The 24,332-nt window shown below is 40.5% G+C and overlaps 1 protein-coding gene across 3 annotated transcripts in view; it reads right to left on the reverse strand.

Moving 5' to 3' along the window:
- Positions 1–21,236, reverse strand: part of crtc3 (CREB regulated transcription coactivator 3) — a 45,170-nt gene extending 23,934 nt beyond the window's left edge. For all 3 annotated transcript variants that reach the window (XM_017711618.2, XM_017711616.2, XM_017711615.2), the window contains exons 1-4: positions 19,668–21,236; positions 14,601–14,711; positions 11,997–12,125; positions 5,611–5,672 (exon numbers count right to left, since the gene is read on the reverse strand). In XM_017711618.2, coding sequence (XP_017567107.1) covers positions 5,611–5,672; positions 11,997–12,125; positions 14,601–14,711; positions 19,668–19,799 — 434 coding nt within the window. In that variant the 5' untranslated portion in view covers positions 19,800–21,236. The remainder of the gene's footprint in view (positions 1–5,610; positions 5,673–11,996; positions 12,126–14,600; positions 14,712–19,667) is intronic.
- Between the last annotated feature and the right edge of the window lie 3,096 nt (positions 21,237–24,332).

Below are 24,332 nucleotides of genomic sequence, written 5' to 3' on the forward strand. Positions count from 1 at the left end.
AGTGTCATTTAAGTCCAACTCTGAAGGCTTTGTTGCTTTCAAACTGATCTAAAAAGCAGATGTTTGACGGATGGTTTCAAAACCCGATGGCCACCAAGGCACTGGACAAACTATTCAATCAGTGCATATTCCTATTGGACCTCAGTCAAGCTTCATGTCTCTGGGACAGAATGCCTTCAAGGGTGCCCTCCCAGGAGAGGCCTTACTAGGATGAGTGGTGACCAAAGCAGAGAAAGGATGGGGGAGCGTGGGACTAGGAGAACAGTGGTGACCTCAGAAATGACCCAGTCCAGCTGGGCTCCGCAGGGACAACATACAGACCTTGCCCAGACTTCAGAACCAAAACACCACCACCCCCGCCACCCAGACTCCTGAGAGACTGCTGTTCTCCTGGGACAACTGAACCATCCACTTCAACCAAAAACTGTCCTCTCCTTTGGGTCTCATGGAGTTATGGCTAAAAGATCATTCCCCTTTTACACTACACAAATATTCTTATCAGACTAGACTTTGTTGGGTCATGCACCATTTATCATGATGTGAGAAAATTTTCCAGCAAAAATAGCAAATAGCATCAGAAATATGTTCACAAATAAAGAAGGCCATGATATCTGGGCAAGAAGCACAGGTCAATCAGGCAGAGATTAGTGACCCTCCAATCCAAGTTCTTAATATTATCTGTCGATCCGAAGTACTGATGCAGTATGTTTTCCTTAAGTAAAACAGCCACAGCACACACTTCAGCATTTTGAAGTGGCCAGGATGGTCAACCCTCTGCCCCCATCAGTCGGCGTGATGCTAGACAGCACAAGCTGTTGGCTGACATAACAGTATTGGCCTTTAATGTTGTCCTCCAAGCTCACTGAACTGTCCAATTTAGGAAAGATATGCTTCACAGTCAATCACTTTAAATGTAATTGTAACTGTTTAAATCTAACAGTAAAATCATTTCACTGTGAGTTTCCCCGGTTGTGGGACTAATAAACGATTCTTGTATTGGAAATTTGTTCCTTTGGTTTTGCTATGGAGCTACAAGGCTAATGTATCCAAGTCAAGGACCCATTTAATTACAATTTTTAACATGCCCTCGCAGTGCCAACCAAGCACTTTCATTCACAGTGACCACTTGCCCAAGTCTACTGATCTCTGATGCTGAACAACAGAGAAGACATAGCAAATCAAACACTTTGATTTCCTCTAAATCAAGCAAGTGCAACAAAAGGGCCACACACACTTGAAGATACTATGAGGATAACAGTAACGAATAAGTGCTTCCAGCAGCGAAAATGCTGTCCGGGGCGGAGAGGGTTAAAGGATAGTGTGGATTGCCTCCAGCATGTCCTGAAGTAATGCATTACAGATGTAGAGCGTTGTAAACATTTCCTGCTCCTCTTTCCCCAGAGTCCGTACATTAGCATCTGCCTCGGAATCTAACAGAACTCTCCACCTCCACCGCCCAAACACTGGCCTTAGCGTAGCATCTGCAGCCAACCTAAAAGCTCACTGCCAACCTTACAGCAATAATGCTAAAACCAACAGCCCACTATTGCCCCTACAGCGCAACAGTAACGCAAAAGCCCACTGATGTCCCAAGAGAAGCTGTTACATACCTATCAGCCTACGACTAACGACAGCTAACCTCACTGCCCACTGCTCTGTCCTCTAGACAGCTGAGAAACCTGCAGTGCTGTAGATACATGTTCTAAAAACTAGAGATTTTAAATGCTGCTTCTCCTGCTAACCACGCTTGAAAAACCAAGCGTGGGAACACTAGGGTCTACTGCTCACCCAGAAGAACACAACTCAAAAAAAGCTTGGCTAGCCCTTCAGCAAACTCCAAACCATGACGTCGAAGACAAACCAAAAAATTAATTGGTTAGCCTTTAGCTTTCTTCTAACCATACAGTCCCTTGCGGAATAATCATTCAGGAACTGGCAAACAGAGGCATGTGTTTAACCCAGACTGCAAACACTACAGTCAGGCACAGTATTTGAAATAAATTAAAGCTGCAAAAGCTCTTCAAAGCACATGTTCTGTAACTACAATGCCACCAAGCTTTCCCTGCAAACAGCCCTCCCTTTTCACTCATTTATACTACTGCAGCAAGCGAGCACCAATAAATCGAGAGACATCTGAAACAAGACATGTTTTAGCAAGACTGATAGCAGACCTTGCAAATGAGGCTTCAGAAAAAAAGGCTCATTCATCTTCAGCCCTGATTCTGTAGAAAAGAATAACTGCTTTCCATCTGGGATTAAACTAGGATCCTCAAGCAGTTTTAGTTAAACGGTGCTTTACTGACTGACATGATTGTGTGATAACTGAAAATGGACAGTCTTATATCTCTGGTACTGAAGCTACGCAGAATGGTTTGAGCTTGGTTTAAGACTGTGTGTGTGTATGGCATGTTATTCTACTGCTAAAGGTTAAATGTGCATGGATTTTTATATGTTTTTGTTACTTACCATGATTGTGTTTCATGTTTCATTAATTCAGCCCGTGTTGCTGTCATGTAAGCCCTACTAACACTTGGCAGTAATATCCAATCACCGTAATCTGATCTTGGTGATTTACACTTGGCTCTTTCAAATGTAGCTTCCGTGTCCAGATACTGATCGGATCAGTTTTTCTGGACGATATTGAAATTTTTAAAAACAGGTTAATGCTGCAGTGGAGCAGAGCAGGTGGAGCCTATACAGGCTGTGCTAAAGTAAAACCTTGCTTTTAAAACCTTTTGCAACAACACTCAGAGCACTCAAGGTTTTTTAAGCTGCAAGCTGTTTGTTTAGCTCCTACAACTGAACAGTTGGTGTAAAAAAAAAAAAAAAAACTAAGACAGGAGTGTTATGAGAACTGTGTCTTCTCAGACAGCAAATAGCTTTTTCATTCCTGAGCCTAAGCCTGAATACCAATGCAAACACTATATTATTATATTATTAATAAAATAACTGTAACCTCTTCAATAAGAGAAGCAGCAATGATATTGAAATGCTAGACCTTTAATATAGCCCAGCTGGCTGCATTAGGTTTACACACACAATAGATACCATCACTATGCATGCTTGAGTAGCTCAGGATGAGGACTGGTATATCTAAGCCATCCCGAGCACAGATGTAGTTATGCTTGACTTTTAAAAACCATGTATGAATAATATCCAGACACAGGATGCATTTTAAGGCCAAGTGTAAACAAGACCATAGTTAAACTGAAAGAGCCTTAAAGGCTACGTTCACAATACCAGGCCCAATGTGACTCAGATCTGATGTTTCAGGGGCCGTGTGGACACACAAATCTGATCTTATCAAATCCGACCTGAGCCACTTTCATACGTGGTCCTACATCAGATACATGTGACCTTAATGTGACGCTCAAATCAGAATTCATGTGCGTTACCATGGCAGCAGCGCCGAACAGATGTTAAAGCCTGTAAACGGTGGAACAGCAGCTCATTTCACCTTTTTCTCCTTCGTCTCGCTCTAATAATGAAGCTGAGAGCTGATCAGAGTTAATTATCTTCTGAGCAAAAATCGTTCTGACCCTTATTTTGTGCTGATGACGCACGTGATTAATTCACATGATGTTATTGAGTAGGATGTGCACATGTGGGTCATTTCAGGACACCGGTCCGTTCACATTAATGACAGATTTGAGTCACTTTAACAAAAAACGGGGTTTGAGCAATGAGGCTTGTAATGTGAACGTAGCTAAATTGAGCTCCAGACACAACAGTGTATGGTTTTGTCCTATAATCGTGACATCGCAAAATCTAGGAGGTGCGAAGACCAAAAAATAGATGCTAATTATCTGCAATACTATTGACCAATACTGATAATCCCATGGGTCACTAATATCAGCCAACTTTAGTGATTGGGCCCTAATCACAACATATTGCCAAAAGGAAAATAATGAAAAGTCACAAGAACACTCATCCAACACTTAAATAAATAAATAATCACCTTCACTCAAAAAAGACAAAGCAGAGAAAACCAAACACCACCAAAACACCTCACAGTATTTGATCAAACAGACACAGTGAGACACCCTCAGCAGGCGCAGAGCCCAATACTGGTCCCACTCCTGAAGGTCCTGTACAGAAAGAAAGCAAACCACTATAACACAGTAAGAACCCAATCTGTTAAAAGGGGAGAGCAGAAGGCAAAAGCTTGGCGGAGTGCAGATCTGGCAGAATTAGTTAGTGCTGTTCACGCTGGGGGAGCACACACTAGAGGAATAGCTACACATTAATCCTTGAGAAAGAAAAGAAGTGATTAGATTAGAGAGGAAAGCTTTAGTTAGTACTGGGGCTTCACCAGGAGTTTGTGAAAACATTTTTTTTTTCCTCAAAACAAAGATTGAAATGTAATGTGGTGCTACACATCTGCAAAAACACTAATTGGATATAATTAAAAGCACAGTCAACTTTAACAAAATGATATCCTCATGAATTTTAAAATAAAAGTCATATATAAATAAAAAATCAAGTATGGAGATCTGGCTACACTTGACGAAATTTCCACTAGTTCTTGAGTTACATAATTCATCATGTAACTCTGACTACATCCTTCGATGTAAGACCACATGAAATGAAGCGCTCCCTGCATGTGTAATGACAGGCTTTAAGTTTGGCCAAGATTATGTATTCAGTTGATGTCTGCACCAAAGATAAAATATTTAATAACCTCAGAATTCTGCTCTCTGGTTGCCTTTTGCTCACGTTTCAAAGGCCAATATGTGCAGCCGTGTGTTCCAGACTTAGAAATACTGAAGTGACGGCTCTTGATTTTACTTACTACTCATAAAACAAGGCGATAGTATCTTTATAAACTGTTACAAAGCCATTTGAATTGTAGATCCGAATGCCAGTCCTAGTATAAGCAGTCACATGTACTGCAGCATATGGCCGTCGCAGCAGTACTCCAGCACTCAGAACAGAAGGTCAGGTTAACGCTACACCGGCCAACCTGTTTTCAGGTGTAAACAGTGACAGAGGGCGTGGACTCATTCAGTTTTACAAGTTGAGAAGAGTCAACATGGAGTGTCGAGCAGTTTGCAGTGGAACTGCTATTGGGAAGAAGCCACGTTGGCCAGCGGCCAAGCCAACATTCAAAACATGACTGTACAGAGGAGGAGCTGCATTAAGCCTTTTATTACAGGCTGTAATTCACTCCCTGGTAAACACAAGAGGAAAAAACGTCCACTGATCATGCTTCAGTGAGACTGAACTCTGAGGGGAAAGTGCCATTTGTGTGGGGCAGACTTGTTAGTGTTTATATTTTGGACCTTAATCCTGCTAGAAAGTAGACAGCTAGTGCTATGCAGTGTTGTGGTCTCACTATAGATACTCATAACACAGAGTGCGCTAGCAAAGCTTCACCATTTCATTTGACCTTTCAGCAAAATTGAATCTGCCAACCACATCCCTGTTGATGCAGGTTTTCCTGAGGCAAAAAAAAACCTCACTATGCCATTTTAGGCATCGGTTATGATACACATGCAGATGCAAAACACACAACATTTTAAACAGCACCTCATTTCATCCACTGATGGCTACTAAACGCATTCATTCCTTATTTGTGTAGGGAACTGAGGTAATGCATGTAGTACTCACCTTCTCCAGCTGTTGTCAGGTGGAGGCGACAGGTACACCGTTCCATAGGGAGAGCTCTCTGCGTGCTTTAGTCAAGGAAAACTGTCAGTGTACATTTTAAAATTATTATCAAACCAACCAACAGATCAACTCTTACTAATGATGCGTTATCACAGTATATAAAACAAGTGGCTATGAATTTGCACCCTTGTAGCCCAAACAACCTGAGAAAACCTACGGAAAGTACAGATTTTAAACGTTCAGTCCAGACCTCGTTTGTGTTCACAAGCAGAAAAGATTTTATAATTTATTTGAATATAATGAAATGGTATTGTTGTGCAGAGACTTATTTTAAGGATAGAAAAGCATCCCTTACTTTTTTTGCTACATTAGCTCTGTCTTGACATCTAAACAGAAAGAAGGTCAGAAGTGCAGATTCAAACTTGTCAATACAGATTGGAAACCAAATGTACAGAACTGTGCCAAAGTCAGAGACCATCCTTTACCCGTCATCAAGTTATTCATATTTCAGTGTCGGGGGCGCAGAAAACATTTATCTATGGCAACTCCATTTTTTCAGTATTTAGTATTTAGAGCGTCTATCCTTTGCCTCTATTACAGCTTCCATTCTTTTCAGCAGACTTGGAATCTGCAGGGATATTTTTCTACACCTCGAAAGTTCAGTCTAAAAAATTGGTTGCATTCAAAGACATTCAAAGATGTTGAGATCTGGACTCTGAGAACTCCAGCAGCTTAAGTGTTTGATTTCTTTTGGTCTCTTTTCCTCTTGACAGCTACACATCCTTTCAGACCCATAGCACTGAGTTGCCTTCTAAATCTTTAAGGATGGACAGAAATACCTGTGGACTTTAATATCTGAAGCAAGAGCGGAGCTTTATTTTCCCCCTCTCTTGCATTTTCTAACAATTTTTGAATTCCAATTAAAAAAAAAAAAAAAAAAAAAAAAAAAAAAAAAAATTTTAATATATACTAAATGGCCAATGTAAATGAAGTGTATTCTCTGACGTTTTTTGCACATTACTGTAAATATAGTTAAGTGCACATCCCAAGTATTCATATCATTAATAAGTAATTATGTAACTGAATTTTAATAGTAAATCAAAAGCAAAGTCTTGATGTCTAATGGTTGACATCCCTCTGTCTCCCATACTGTTAATAATATAGATAAAAATAATAAATACAAAGCCACGACTGTGCTTGCTCACGCTTTTGCTTCAGTGTTAGGAACCACCTCAAAATTACCCGAAGAAAACATGTGTAAACAGTAAGAGGACAAAAAAGTGTAAAGGAATGAAATGTTGTAGTTTACATGATTATCATGGATATTTTCCCACACGGTTAGCCAAAAAAAAAAAAGAAAAAAGAGGATTCTATAACTGCAACAGACCTAAGCACATGGCAGGGCACAATCTCTGTGAGAAAATTAGCTGGAACTGTGGTTTGGCTTTAAAGATCCAATTAAAAGCAAAAAAGGCTAACTGGAACAGGAATGAACTGAGCATATGAAGAAGTTGCAGAACATCTTAAGTAAACACTGGTCTGAGCAGCAGTCGAAGAAACAATACTGACAATACTGACTCATTATGATGGCCTTTGCCAAACCTCTTGTCAGAGGGATGCAGAAGAGAGACAGAGAGCAGGAGAGAGTCTGGCGCTTCCTCTGCTAAACATCTGCTCAGGATCGACAAGCCGACTCATCAGTTCCTTACTGAGAGACTGCAGTCCACACGCCAACTCGACTATCACAAGACCAGCATCTTCAGCTACTGACCTGGGCCATGATACCACATGACTAACCACCAGCATCCAAAACCTGACCGCTGAATTTTTCCTTTTTTGGCAAATAAACCAGACATCTTGAGTCATTCTGGTTCATATTCACATATTCATCTGTTTTTCAGCTCTTCTCAGCCGTTTTGGGCTTTTTTTACATTATGACTCTTTCTTTTCTCATTTTCTACCTTAATGTTTGTCCTTTTTCTTCGTTATTCCCTTATATTGCCATATTTTCTCTTAAGTATTTGTTAGCATAGCTAATACTTTTGCCAATTTGTCTGGTCTGGTTTGCATATTACATATAATGGTGAATAATATGACAAAGGTCTAACAACACTTGAAAATTTAGGATACATAATATTTTTTTCTAAGGTTTGTAAATAAGTTGGAATGGACAAAATGCACAAATCAGCTGTGCTACGAAAAACTACAGATTCACATTTAACTTTTTTTTTTCCATTCAACTCATAAATCAAACAACATAATGGCACAATGGGCCAAAATCCGACAAGGTACTTGTTACTATGCAATTTGCCAGATGTGGCTGTTTAAAGGCTGAGTACAATTGGTCTTTCTTATGAAGCATGCAGTTACTCAGTGCTCTACAAGTACTGATGATGCCCATGGTATCCTCAGAAAAGCATATTCGGATGCAATTAATCAAAATAACGATATCGTCCTCACTAAACAAAATTATTTTATGTGCAACATATTTGCTGAGATAAAAAACTATTCAGATTTGAACCAATACAGAAAGTCATTTCCAACACACATATAGCACCACATGAACACAGCTTTACCAGCAGCCTTGCTAAGACTCATAATGAGCGGAGGGGTGGGATGATGGCCCAAGCCGAAAGGCTCGGATTATGATAGATCCTTCCACAGATTTAATTAGCTTTTGGCTGCCAAAGCACTGTGGAGAGACCGTGAGCCTGTGACAGTGCCACCCTCTCAGAGGCGTAGGTGGGTTAACCTTTACTCCGTTCACACAGACAACTAACACCATACTTGCTCTAACAACGAAAGAGCCGACTGTATATGATGGATATCATGAGCACTGAGAACAATGATAACTACATGCATCATACCATAGATTTAAATTCATAGTACAAGTACAGGATACTTTCCCAAAAAGTACAGCAATGGCACATGCTAGCAGCTGATTGGATATCAGATATTATCTTATTTTTATGGATACACAATGATTTTAGAACTATTATAGCATCAGATAATTGTCAAAAAATAACAACCATAAAAAGAATTGGCTGATTTTTCCACAATTTGTAATGTAGGCTGTGCTTTGGACCCTTTCCTCAAGCAGATGAATCTGATGATTGCAAGCAACCTGAAAGAGCACTGAAAAAGAACTGAGCCAAAACTTGGTGAAGGATATGTTGTGGGTGAATTATCTGCTACTCTCGTCCTATCTTCATCAGTCTAATGCTAACTTTGCGTTTGAAACCTTCTTTTTGAGAACTTTGCAATATGTAAATTTAATATGTACATTTTACATTTAATATGTAAAGTTCTATGATATGGTCTGAAAGACTCCAGACCCGAACACCTCTGACTCTGAGTTTTACAGGACAACTCAAAGCAGGGCGCACACACCGTATTTTAGCATGTTTTCTTCCTCCTCACTCAGTAATGTAATGTCTTTCAATTTTTAAAAAATCTTACACAGCACAGATTAAATTTTTTTTCCAAACATAGAATTAAAAAATAATATTTACCAGTGATGAGCCAAAATTAGCATTTTTGACTGAAACTGAAAGCAAAATTCAGGACACCCTCAGCTGAGTTCTTTCTCCTCTCGTAATTTACTGTGTAATTGACGCATTTGAATTAAAGTAGTAATGCTGACAATTTTTTAAAAGCAATAATCTTATGAAATGTAATTGTTCATGGTTTCCCCAAAGGCATCAGCAGCTAAATGCCAAGGCCCCTCCGCTATGACAAAAGAAAACACCTCAATTTTTTATGCATTAAGCACAAGGCCCAGCCTAGCAGTCTGGAGTTTCATTCATTTGTTGTTTAAAGACAAGAAATAAACCATAACCCGTCAAAGGATCTAACACATGCACATGTTTGCAGTAACAACTTTCAAAACCAGAAGTAAAAAAAGTTTACTACCAAAAAATATTGAGTTACTTAATGTTATCTATAAGATTTCTATAGAACTTGATTCATTTAGGCAACACTGAACAGCTTGTAAGCTAAAGACCTCACTGAATGTAGCTGCAGGGGACGATGTTTGAGTGTTTCATCTGTGCTGACCAGCACAGGAGAGCAGAGAAAACACATAATGCCTTTGAGTTTATTATCATTCAAATGACTTGTTTCAGATTTTGTCATTTTATTGTACACCTATTTAAACCTTTTCTTTTTCTAGTCCAAATATTTTGCCTTTTTTCTCTTTTGCCCCAAAACCAAGAGCCACTTGTGACCATTTCTGGTCAAAAATTTTTAGCTTATTCCTATTAAATACAGATTTTGCAGCCTTTTTATGCAGCACTAGTGTTTGTGGTTGTATTTTGTCTGTTTTGATCACAATCCCCAGAAAAGCTAGGTATCGTGATAAATATCATGCATCATGAAAATGTCAAGTACGGACTTTTGCCATATTGCCTACCCTCAGAGCAGACCACCAACCAGAAAGACTGGCCGTGAGTACGGCTGAGTGTGTATCACAGCTTGCTTAATCTTGGCAGCTACAGTTGAACTGATTTGTGAAAAAAACCCACAAGCCAACACTGTGAGAGACATCTGGCGCTGAGGGAGAAAGATTAAAAAAAAAAAAAACTGTGAAGGCAAATTTGGGCTTCAGGATCCTCCCTCAAAAACTCACTCTCTCCTAATAGAATGAGTGCAGCACAAACCCAATGGGTTCTGGATGCTTAGTTGAATAATTTATATCAGGAGCCTTTTTGCGGTACAAGAGCCAAAAGCCATTCAAGAGTTTTAACCACTGTAATCTGGCCTCTTTGAAACATTTGCATGACTAAACTAACGTAGCACAGTGTCCTTGCCTCAGAGAAAACGAACGCACATCAAGCACTGCAAGAAGAAAAACGCTCATTAAAAAAAAAAGTTATGAATTGATGCAGTAAGAAGCACTTTTAAGTAATTATATATACTATGTGGTCATCCCAAAACTAGAGCAGTTATACAATACAGATTGGTAGAACTTGTTTCAGAATAACACAGCAACTCACACAAAAGCCAAAACAATTCTTAGCAATGCGATAACTAACCGGGCGAACGAGGTGGGTCTCCATCCCCCATCGTTCAATTTCATTTAAGAATCAACTTGATCAAACTCTCCACTGAGACTTTATTGCACCTGAATCCTTAAAAGAGCTCAAAGACAGAGCTTTGAAAAACCAGGTCCTGTAGTTATTATAATAAAGGAGGTTACAATCACAAAGGCCTCCAACTGCTCAAAGAATAAAGTCTGCTGCTGCTCACAGCTTGAGATTACTTTGTACCAAAGATGTCAGTCGTTCGAAGCCGTTATGTAACACTACAGTCTTTGAAACCCTCTCTCGTTCTTCCTCTTGCTTTGTCTCTGCATGCTTGAGCATCTGACGAGACTGGGCAGTTCGAGCTCTGCTGCAACATCATTAACTATGGACAAGTTCCCAGCACTGGTTATAGATAATTCAAACTCTGAAAGTCCTCCATGGCTTCAAAAGCAAAAACATGAATTTTTAGACCGAAGCACAAATAAAACCTCAAGCGGCTTCTTCCAGATAGCTCAACATTTCATCTGACAGATCATCAGCTCATGAATCGTGTGTGCATCATAGTACGGTTTCTGCACATTTGTTGAATTCATATAAATCCTTAATAAAACTACTGAATTACTTCTGCCCATTTACTATACTAAAAAACTTGAGTACATAATTACATAGTTATGTGGTGTGAATTGCATTCACCTCTGATTTGTATTCTGTATCAACAGACACCACTGCACTTTTTTTGGAAAAAGGACAAAAATGTGGTAAAATGGTAAAAGATGTTTTAATAAACAATTGTTTGGCCAGTGTTATTGCTTTTAATGGCAATTAAGCAAGTTGCCAAAAACAGTGATGTTCACAACCACTTTTCAAGACTGCAGCCAGTAAAGGAGACGAACATTTTGTCTGTACTCAGAAGAAAAGCATTATGTACTGGCGATGTTGGTGTAGTGTAGTGGGTAACACCTCTGCCTTCTATGCTGTACACTGGGTTCAATCGTTTGTGTGGGCAATAAGGTCATTAGGTGCCTAACTAGTTCACTCCTACAATAATACGTTTTCTAGGGACATAATGATACAGCAAACGCCATCACAGGCCCTACGGCCTTACAAACAACTGCCCACATGAACAAAGGTCAACGTGCACTCATGCATATACCCACATACTCACACATATACAGTTCATGTTGAGAAAGATGAACTCCCCCCTAGACAAATTTCAAAGTGGGGAAAAAAAAGAGCAAATGCATAAAATGTTTGGACAAACATTCCTTCATAAGGATATCTTACTTTCTGCAATATGTGTTGCCACAGACAGCCATAATTGGGCCTGTAGAGGCACTAGTTTGGTTTGCTCGTAAAGGATATTTGCCGTCCATGTTTGTCGATAGGTCTGCGATGTGGAGAGTTGATTCGGTTGCGGTCTCGTTGGACCCTCTCCACTAGACCGTGGTGCCTGGTTCCTCTCACCGAGTCAAGACCAGAGGGAAACGTGCCCTAAACGGAGGCATTGATAAAGGAAAAAAGAAGGGTTTTGTTCTACACACACACACACACACATTACATTTAGTGTTCTCAACAAGTTAAATTATTAATGGCACTCTCATTTTTATGCAGTTAAACATTTTCCTAGTTTGATCCCTCCACCATCCACAGCAATCGTTCAGATACAACTTTTAAATGGTAGGTTACATTAATGGCTCTCTTGATGAACATGATATCCAGCTGCTGACATGGTGAACTTGTTTTTCGCCTAAAGCTCCTGACAACATGCTTTCAAATGTTTAAATTTTAGTTTTGCTAGTAAATGCCATGGAATAAGTGTTCACCGGTAATATGCTCAAAAAATATACCATTGCTGTCCGCAGAAAAACATGTACCTCCGAAACAGTAACTTTACAGGAGAAGGCAATTTTTTTTTTTTTTAAGGCTGATTGCCATTTTATTCCAACTAACTTCAGAGCATTGCTATTGGTCCATTTATTATAAAACTTTTTTATACAATGTAAAGGACAGCTAAAAATCACAAATAAAAAATGGAGATACTTGCTTTTCTTTTTTTAGACAGCGCTGATATGAGTAAATACAACATATGCAACATGAACAACACCACCTCCAAACGGTGCATTTCAGCCCTACACATCTGAGCCCCTCGCAGGAAAACAGACTTCGCTCTTCTCGAACTGCTTCTGATTGGCGATTAAAGAGTGCAAAATGGAGGACAAGCTGTCTAATGGTCATTTCAGAGATCTGCTTACATTAGCTACATTAACTAAGCTCTCAAACATTAAAGTTACATCTGTAACCTATAGCTAACTGCTGGGTCATGCTTCTGAACTGGAGGTCACACTAGCTCCATATTTGCAGACACTGTGGAGAAATTTCTCAGGCGCCTTATTGTGCATCACGCCTGTAAAGTAAAACTGAGGAGAGGCACTGAGCTTTGATGCAGGGAAGAATCTAGTTAAAATATTATTTTATTACCTCAGTTAAGATGGACCAATAGATGTCAAGCTCTTGTAAATGAGGTTAATTGCTTAAAATAAGATCCTGGCTAACGTAAGTAGGAAGCAGCTTCTAACTGCGCTACAAACAACGGTGTAATAAACCTTCAGGACAAGTTAAATTCAGTGATGTTTAAATACTTTGTTATTTTGGCGGAGACTCGGAGCAGCAGGGGAGAAGTCATCTATGTGAGGTAGAGGAACACGAGTAGCTCATGTATACATACTGCTAACTCCGATTGGTACTTTGGCAGACCTGATGTCACCTGCACCGGATGTCGTTTACGCCCAACTTTGAACAGAATGGCAGAAAAACTAATCTTGAATCTCAGAAGAGGAAATCCCTCCAGCTTTCTTACTCTGCCAGTTGGAGACACCCTGTGATCATGTCATGCTCAGTTCATGTGAACCCAGTACTCACACGATGAAGATAACTTTACTGAATTACTGAAAGCGATAAATACGTTCTGATTATTTATTTTGTCAACTCACACAACTATGACCAAATGTACTGCTTTTACAAGAGAAAATGGTCACATTTGAGCAAACAAATGTGATTGTGACTGATTACAGAAAACAGTGCGATTAAGCAAAATTTATTATTAATCGATTGACTCCCGTAGTTTCATTATATCACTGTCGTCGGAACAAAACCTCATATCTCCAAAACGGTAACTTTACACGAGATGGAAAAAACCTTCATTTTCAATGTAAGTCAATGGAACCAGACTTTTCCCCCCAAATAATTTTGGGTCATTTCTGTTGGTCCATTCATTATGAAATTTACAAATAATGTAAGACAATAAGCATTATCAAATTATAACAGATACTGAAAAATGTCAAAAATGAAGATACAAGGCTTTGTTCCGACAACAGGGATATATTTATTAAACAGATCTTTTAAAAAATAGAACAAAAACATTCAACCATGTTTGTGCAAAGCATGCAAACACGATGCAAAAAAAAACAAATACAAACAAAAGTGCAACCATTTGGCTGTATTTTTCCACCCAAGTAGGTAGATCATGGTTTTACCTCACTAGAGTCGGTGTCTGATGACAGACAAAAATCTAGGGATCAGTGCCAAATGACTGAAAAGAACCTTTATTCATTGCAACAAGAGCACTTTCACTTAGAGATACACAACACTATTCTCCATGGGGGACCTAAACAGATAAAGTTGTTCAGCTCTTGGAGCACGCTGCCATATCAAGTTCAGCACGGAGCTTCACCAGCTACTGATCGAGTAGGCCAATTGAGATTTGACTAAAGGGGAAAGAAAAAAAAAAAAAAAACCCCTTTTTGTTTCACTACATGGACCAGGCCCGCAATTACCATCTCTACACAACGTTTATGTAAGTGTAGCAAAGAAGAAGATACTGTTGAAGCTTATCGTCTCCTAAGTGAGCACATCTAACTCGACTGACTTGGCATAGATAAGGAGAGGAGCACAGCCCTCTTCATTTACCTGGAAATCGGTGCTGGCATTGCCAATCTGATTGACATTGGGCAGGGAACCACCATAGTACTGGGCGCGGTTCTGAGACAAGCGTAGCTGCTGGATCTTCTGAAACTGCACCTTTAAAAGAAAAGGCATGGAGATTTTAATTGGCTTTATAACAACTGTGCTTCTGCATGAGGAACTGAAGTGAGAGTTCACTAGAGATAACACGTGACAAGTCAGCATAAACATCCAGAAGATAAATTCTTGGAAATGGTTAAAGTCATTTCAGTTTTAGGCACACTGGGGACTGGCAAGAGGACAACGCAGGGTTTGTTCAGAGTCTAAGGTAAACATGTAAATTCTGATCAGGAATAAGCAAATTGGCCTGCACTCCTTCCTCACACTAACCAAAGGACAAAATTTGAATCTCAAAGACTGACCTCATTTAATATTATCAATGGGTGAAGACCGTTTTGTCAAACGCAGTGGGTTAACACTGAAGCACAACGCGTTAGTCAAAGGCATGTGCTGACTCAAAGCGGTCATTCTCTGCAAACGAGAGGTGTTTTTCAGTCATTAATATTGAACAACAATATTGGATATTTGAACTTGGCAGTTAAGTTCCTTCACTGAAATAAACACGGACAGTGGAATATAAGCAGGGGACTAACTGTAAACAACCTGCGATGTACTGCCAAAGGGTTTTCTTCTTCTTCTCGCTCTAGGATCAACTCACATGGTGTCTAAGCCACACCACAGATCAGTAGGGACCCATGTTAAACCATTAGATTTGGAATCATTTAAACAAGGAGCTGCATACACCAAAAGCTCATATCACTCACTCACTCCTGAAGTGAGACGCCTGCTGTAATGCATTACAAAGAATACCTAAAACGCAATGTCACGGTCCCTAAAGAGCAATGCTTACATAATCAACTAAATGTCTATAATAAGTCAAGAGTCTGTCTGCACGCTCCTGCGCCGTCCCATACTAACAGTGCTGCAGTATGATCAAATCTGCCAGCAGACAGTTCAGTCACTCTGCTTTTCGAGGAAAACAGAAATATATTTATATGCAGCCACCAGTAACTAAAATTCAAAAATCAATGTATACAAAAGTGAAAGACATTTTATAATCTGCTCAACAGCATTTAACTTAATAAGGGATGCACAGAATAATAAACAATAATAAACAAATAAATCATCAGCGTTGGACAGAAGCTTAGATTTGACTGATATTTCATGACATATTCATTGAAGGGCAGAACACCTAGGTGGCGCTGCACTACCGTACTAAAATGTCTGCATTTCATTCCTGTTAATGCATAGAAAGAAAAGTTTTAAGGTTAAAGGCTTTAAGGTTAAACAATTTACAAATTGGAGTTTGGTTCATGTTTACATGTTGAAATCAGCAGAAATGTACTTCAAAAATATCAGATATTGGCATCAGCCCTGAATTCCCATTACTGCATCCGTAAATCTAAACAATATACATTATGTCAGCAATTTCTATATAGTTACATAAAAATGTCGCTGTCAGAACACTTTGCATCTCCAAAACAGTAAAAGTTCAAAACATCTGTATCTTTTAACGCAAGTTGATGCTACAAGCTTTTTCGACCACTCCTGTTGCTCCATTCATCATGAGATTTTCAAGCAAGATAAAAACTCAACTGGCATTTTCAAACAATGTGAAAAAAATCAAGTAAACAGAGACACAAGGTTTTATAATTACATTCATATCATCATTTTGAGGGCACATCTTTGCCCCGTACTTGTGATTTAGGGGCCAAAAATGTTGAATACTGAGGCATTTTAGTCTTTTGTCCATAGTTACCTCTGATGTTCAACAGAGAAGGCAAGAATCAACTGCCCATGCTCAATTATCATATTTGACACTCTAGGGTACTTAGAAAACCAATAATCACAAGCCCCCTGCTGAGTGAGGGAAAAGTAGATGAAAGAACTCTTTATGAATATAATATTTTGCTGGAGTCCAAAAGCTTCTTGTTTGCACTCGTGCGTCACAAGTAAAGATTCAGAAAACTCCAATTATGGCCCAAAGGATTTATCAGCGCCTTACTACTACTACACGCCACCATTCTGCAATTCACAGACGTGATCTAAGCAACACATATCTGTAACCTCAACCACATCACACGCTCGTTCTCCTGTTTTATGCCAAATAAATGGTCTTTAATGACTCTGGATAAATATTTGAGGGCCTCAGGATACATTCAACACCAGAGCATACATCATCACATAGAATTTGCCCTTTTCTTCTGAAAACATTAAACTAATCAACAAAACAAACTATCAGTATGAAGCAGAATCCTAAATGAGAAAGCACAGTATTATCTTTATTTGAAGAAGACATTTCATAACTTAAATCAAATTGAGTACATGGTTGCCCATCAGTTTTGCGCTCATGCTATATTTATTAAAAAAAATGTATTGAACAAAAATGCCGTTGTACAGAGAAAAGACGTCAGGTGAACCACCAAATTCCTTCCAGTGCCCAGTTACCTGCCACTGTAAAATAAAACAGAAGCTCATAAGCAGAGCTTCGCCTCGCTGCAATTAAGACCAGTTCTGCCGTCATAAAGCATCACTGAACCCGAAGGTTAAATTTAGTAGAAGGAGATTTTGAAATGAAGTCTGCTCCATAGTGACTCTCTCTTCCATGCTCAATTGGAAAAGGGCTTCCAAAGGGGCTGCGTGATCTGGACAAAACTGATTTTATTTTAATTTAAAGCTTATTACTGTGACGGTGATAAACGCAGTGGTGAACGCTGGATGTAAGGTGGTTTAATACTGGCTTATGTTTGTGCTGTGTGTGTTGTATCACCTGAAGGCCACATCTGTGATTGGTCAGGATGCTTACAGCACACAATAAAACATTCTCTGATTGATTAACGCCTCATTTGCATATTACAAACTTCTGCGTTATCGGTATTATGAAAAAATAATGTTGGATGCCTTGTATTTTCAAAAAAGTACTTTCTGGCGACAGAAAAGTGTTTTTAACTTTTAACATTTATGTCATAAGAATCGTTTCAAGTCATTTTCGACCATTCCTACTGGTCCACTCATCAGGAAATTTTGACATGATGTAAATGTCACTTTTTATAAACCCTTAAATGGCCAGGTCCGACTGGCATGCCCAAAGTTTTCTCACACACTTCTAAAACTTAGAATATGTTGAGCAGTTTGCATCAAAGTCTTTGTAGTTACTCAGTAGTAAGCTTTAGTAGGTAATAAGCCTGAGATTTTAAGAGGTTAACCATATTATTAATAACTAATACAACTTTGGGCCCACCGATGGGCCCTGGCCTTTATAGGGGCTACAAAAACCTTTTGTAAAGAGATAACCAAAAAATGGTTGGAATAATGACTGAGGATTGAGCACTTCTGTATGGAATGGGCACTTAAATGTAAACACCAAGACATTTCCATGCAAATGACCATAAAAAGAGCATAAATGTAAGGAGAGGGGAGCGAACAGTCCTGTAAAGGCTTGTACAGCCCTAGCTTCCTATTTGTGATCTATAAAAACCAGCCCGATTCAGCTAATACAGGTAATATAGGGGATGCTGAGTGTTACCCTCCCTTGCTATCCCATGTGATTGACTCGGAGAGATACTTTAAGAGAAATCATTCAGAGTCTGAGCTTAGTGACAGCAGAGGCTAAGAAGGGTAACGGAAGCAATGTTGAGCACTGACGGAGTAATAAGGGTCAATGATCCCACTGATCCTGTAGAGCCACAGGCATTTCCTCCAGGACTTACTACTGTATAGCCAATGAAGCATGGCTGTTCAAAGAGCTTATCACTCAACCTGGCTGTACACACAAACACATGCACGGCCGCATATTCCTTTACACTGGGAGCTGAACCAACAGAATCCATTCTAAACCAATTAACTGTTTTATATTAGTCAACAGAATGATTAAAAGTGGCCACATCACGAGCTGGGAATGCATACCTCAGACCCAGTCCTGGTCCTGGAACAGCCCTGCACATTTCGGGCGATTCTCTCCTCCAACACATCTGATCCAACTAATTAGCTCATTCAAAAGCCATTCCGTGCAGATCAGGTTCAGAAACCACTGCCATGGACTAACAGCACTAAAACGACAGAGGCGCAGTTCTATTCGGTCAGCGTTTGTCTTATTTCCACGCAGTAGTATTTTGAATACTAAACATACTCTACGTACCACATGGCCTGACATAGGGGTGGACGAAATGACAGAAATATCTCACGATGCACAATATGCATAGCAATATTTACTTGAAGAAAGCAGAATGTGTAGTACCACATATCGTCACTGTCCAAAAGAAATCCTGATTTTTTTCGACTCAGGTTCAATTTTTCTGTGATTTGTGTGACATAAAATGTGACATTGTTTGAGATGAGCAGCTCTTCTTCACATAGTTTGACATTTTTATCATGGCTGGACCAACAGAAATGCCCCAAAATTGCTTCAAATGCAACCTATTTACAGTTAACTTACACTGCAAGTGAACAGTATTTCACTTTGTTGTAAAGTTACCATTTTGGAAATACTTTTTTTCTGTGTACAGTGATATAAAAAAATTTAAAATAAAATACAATACAATAAGAGTAACAACAAACCTACAGCTGCGGTGGTTCTTAGTGAATGCTTTAGAAACCACGCTGCACTAAATCAAGTTAAACGGGCCTTATTATGCTCACTTTGTAATGAAACATGTAGTCATAGCTCTTGACGACATTCACGATATGCTCGGAAAACAAACTTTTTCATGATAACGATTAAATCGCCATATCTGCCAGCCCTTGCCCTTCCCGTCGCTTTCTAAAACACAGCTTTAAAAATGAGTGGCATTCTGCTACTGGTTTGACAACTTCTATCCAGTGTCATGCCTCCTACAGCCCCGGGCTCTCTTTAAAAACTAAGACTAATACAGTGACACCCGGCTATAATATGTTGAGGGGGGGGGACTACAATCTGGTTTCAGTGAAAAAGCAAAAATAACTATATATTCAACCCAGTGTGCTCCGCTAGACCAGAAAAGGAGTAAGAATTTGCCCCGCTTGGAGCTGCTTTACCCTTGAGACGGTGAGATCCGTCATAAGCTGCTCGAAGGCCCGCGTCTCCTCGGCTTGTTTCTGGTTGTGCAGCGCGATCTTCTCGCTGAACTTCCGCGGGTTGGAGGCACTCGAGCCCGGTGATCCGGACATGGCGGGCCGCGGAGTTTTTGACACCGACAGGAAACAAAATTCAACAACACGCTGCTCGCAGTTCGACCTCAAAAATGCTTCAAATGTCCCCCCATTTTCGACATTCCTGCGAGCCTGCTGCGTGAATCATGCTTCAAACTGGTTGTTGTCAAGGCAGCGAGCCGAGCCGAGCTGAGCTGTCAAACTCCCCCCAAAACCACAAACAACGTGGTTTCTGATTTAGAAGAAACAAACAAAGTCTGGAGGCGTGAAAAAAGTAATACAGACAAAAATCTCTTAATGATAACTCGAGACACAACTTTAGTTACTCGCGCTTTTTGAGGGAAAGTCGCCTGAAGAAGCCCAGCTAGCTAGTTAAGCTAACCGACGTTAGAGAAAATATTCGTTAGCTGGATGCGCTAAAGCTAGCTAGTATTTACTACATCAAGCTTCTGCTCACAGCGATTATGGTGTCGGATATCTACAAGAAGCTGTGTGTATAGGCAGTTAGTGATAAACGCGCGGTGTTAGTAACGCCAACGTTTCTGTCTTTGACACTTTGCAACTCCGCTGCAGCTTCGCAGGTTAACGTTAAGCCTTAGCTAGGTTAGCTAGCCCAGCTAACTGGCTAGCTAGAGCAGTTAAACAAGTCAACAAATTCTAATGGAGATTAAAGTGCTAAAAAGCGAAGCCAGGCCGAGTTATTTCTCCTGTGGACATGCAGGAGTTTCTAGTTGGCTGTTTCACAGTTAAAGTGTCCCGGTTATGCCGAACTACAGAGCTTTAACCCGCTAACGTTAGCCAGGCGAGTTAGCCAGCAATTAGTATCTCAGAAATTGCATCTCCTTCCTTCTTGTGGATGTTGGCTAAGTTGACACGCAAAATAAGAGGGTTTGTAGAGAATTAAGTAGCCTTAAACTAGCAAAACCACGCATTTCTGGTGAACTTTTGTTTTTTTTTAAATCTGTTTTATTACATTTCAACTAGTAAACTTCCCAAATTTCAACAAGTGGTCTCAACCAGCAGCGCCACCGTAAGCCTCAATACTAATACGCATTCAAAACTCATCAGAAAACCAAGCGAGCACTATTCAACACCGACTTGCGGCGAGACTGCACGTTAAACTTAACACAAGACTCGCTGAATAAGAGTCAGATCATCTGCGGTTACACAGGCATCCGACACTGAGCAAAAAATATATAGAGATACACTGAAGTGTCAATTATATGTCAGACGCAATTGTCAAATCTGGTCGTTTGAAAAAAGGAAAAAAAGGCTGCCTGTGCTCTCCTCGATAGTGCCGTCTCCCGTCCAGTCCTTCACCCCGTATTATCCGTTTGTATACTGTAATTTTGCTGAGATGCTGGATCCTCTCGCAAGCACTTGTTTGGTTTTACTCCGATACGCTCAGCCAGAGTGAAAACAGCAGGGGGGAAAATACACAAGCCTACTCCAAAACTGTCTGCCAGTTTTTAAAAACTTTGTCCACAAGACGGCGATGTAGAGCCCTTAAAGGTATAGCAACGCCCTGAGCTACACAGTGGGCAGACTTTTACTTGATGTTTGGAGGAACAACTATTTATGGAACTCAGTCATTTCCAGGATTGGGATGTAATAAGATACACGTATTGGGATTACTATTCAGATTGCAGAAATTAAGTAGCTATATTCGGCCCAAGTCACATTTTGCAAAGGCAGTATTCAGAAAACGGTTACTTTTTCCATTTTTAGGACATTTTAAAATACTTACCCATTAAAAAACAATATTCAACCAACATACAATGTTCAAAAGAAACACTATTAATGTATCTTAACTATTAGCTATGCCCTGCGATGGACTGGCGACCTGTCCAGGGTGTATCCTGCCTTCCGCCCGATGACCGCTGGGATAGGCTCCAGCACCCCCCGCGACCCTGACAGAGAAGCGGCTTAGAAAATGGATGGATGGATGTATGGAACTATTACCTAATCTTTATAAACACTGAACTTCCTACTAGAGGCCGGGTAGACTGACAAATCAATGTGATGATCAGAAATAGCTCATTGTGGACTACGAGAAAAGCAAAAGCTGCCCACACTCTCCTGTCTGAATAAACGGTTCTGAGCTGGAGCGTGTTTCCAGCTTCAAGTTCCTGGGAGTACACATCTCTGAAGATCTTTCATGGACACAACACCTCACACTTGGTTAAGAAGGCACAGCAGCGCCTCTGCTTCCTGAGGAGACTTAAAAAGGAACATCTGTCTCCTCAGATTCTCACGAACTTCTACTGCAGCACCATCAAAAGTGTACTGACCAACTCAGTGATGGTGTGGTACAGCAGCTCCACTGAGGCTGACAGGAAGGCCCTCCAAAAAGTGGTGAGGACCTCTGAGTGCAACTCTGGTGTACAGCTCCCTGCCATCAAAGACATTCACCACCAGAGCATGCAGCATCATCAAGGACTCCTCCCAGCACAGGCACGCATCGTTTAACCTCATCCCATCCAGGAGGAGATACAGAAGCATTTGGACCAGAACCAGTCGGCTCAGGTCCAGCTTCTTTCCCACCACCATCACCCTCCATCAACTCCATGCTACTCCACTAATACTCATACTTGTATGTTGTACACAATATTTATTATTATTATACCTTGCATTTCCATATAACAGACTGTTTACTGTATATAGAATTCAACACATAACTGCTTACTCCAACAGTAACGTAGCATACCTTATATATTCTATCTATCTATCTATCTATCTATCTATCTATCTATTTGCAGGTGGAAAGTTTAGTATTAGTGTTATACTGGACTCCTGCTTGGGGGATTGTGGGAGCTGTAGTGACTGAAGCAGGCAGTGAGAAAGAGAAAAAAAGTTACTGATATTTGGAATTTCATTTAAATGATTGTGAATTGTTCATAATATGCAATAACAGAATCATTTAATGAAGAAAGCTATCAGCTAGTAATGAAAAACAGTATGAATTAAGTTTTTAAAAGTTTTTTTTCCCATGTGTCTTACCAAGATGTATTCTAAGTGATGTATTCTGATAAAAATACATTACTGAATACTTTTAGGACCGTGTATTTTGCTGAACTCTGGTCATGTCCACTTTCAGAATTTTTACTACATTACTTTTTGTACTTTTTGTGGTAAAATTGTGTTTCTTTCAGTTCCAAAGTACAATATATTTCCAAAAGTCATCAGGTGTTCCAATCACTTCCATGGCCACAGGTGAAAGAATGGGTCGCTCTCAGGAGCTCAGTGAATTCCAGCGTGGTACCGTGATCGGACGCCACCTGTGCAGCAAGAACAGTCATGAAATTTCATCACTACTAAATATTCCACAGTCAACTGTCAGTGGGATTATAACAAAGTGGAAGTGATTGGGAACGACAGCAACTCGGCCACGAAGTGGTCGGCCACGTAAAATGACAGAGCGGGGTCAGCGGATGCTGAGGCGCATAGTGTGCAGAGGTCACCAACTTTCTGCAGAGTCAATCGCTACAGACCTCCAAACTTCATGTGGCCTTCAGATGAGCTCAAGAACAGCGTGGAATGGGTTTCCATGGCTGAGCAGCTGCATCCAAGCCTTACATCACCAAGCGCAATGCAACGCATGGAATACAGTGGTGTAAAGCACTGCCACTGGACTCTAGAGCAGTGGAGACGTGTTCTCTGGGGTAATAAATCACTCTTTTCCGTCTGGAAATCTGATGGACGAGTCTGGGTTTGGCGGTTGCCAGGAGAACGGTACTTGTCTGACTACATTGTGCCAAGTGTAAAGTTTGGTGGAGGTGTTGGTGGAGAAGTTTTGGTGTGGGGGTGTTTTTAAGGAGTTGGGCTCGGCCCCTTAGTTCCAGTGAAAGGAACTCTTAATGCTTCAGCACCAAGAGATTTTGGACAATTTCATGCTCCCAACTTTGTGGGAACAGTTTAGGGACGGCCCCTTCCTGTTCCAACATGACTGCGCACCAGTGCACAAAGCAAGGTCCATAAAGACATGGATCAGCGAGTTTGATGTGAAAGAACTTGACTGGCCTGCACAGAGTCCTGACCTCAACCCGACAGAACACCTTTGGAATGAATTAGAGTGGAGACTGTGAGCCAGGCCTTCTGGAAAGTCGGGCCTGACTTGATGGTCACTGTGAACTGCTGATGACTGCAGGTGGGTAGACGGAAAGTCAGGCCTGACTTGATGGTCAGTGTGAACTGCTGATGACTGCAGGTGGGTAGACGGAAAGTCAGGCCTGACTTGATGGTCAGTGTGAACTGCTGATGACTGCAGGTGGGTAGACGGAAAGTCAGGCCTGACTTGATGGTCACTGTGAACTGCTGATGACTGCAGGTGGGTAGACGGAAAGTCAGGCCTGACTTGATGGTCAGCGTGAACTGCTGATGACTGCAGGTGGGTAGACGGAAAGTCAGGCCTGACTTGATGGTCAGTGTGAACTGCTGATGACTGCAGGTGGGTAGACGGAAAGTCAGGCCTGACTTGATGGTCACTGTGAACTGCTGATGACTGCAGGTGGGTATAAAAACATAACGTTAAGTTGGACACATTCCACTCAC

Source organism: Pygocentrus nattereri, chromosome 25 (genome assembly GCF_015220715.1).
Source record: "Pygocentrus nattereri isolate fPygNat1 chromosome 25, fPygNat1.pri, whole genome shotgun sequence".
NCBI lineage: Eukaryota > Metazoa > Chordata > Actinopteri > Characiformes > Serrasalmidae > Pygocentrus > Pygocentrus nattereri.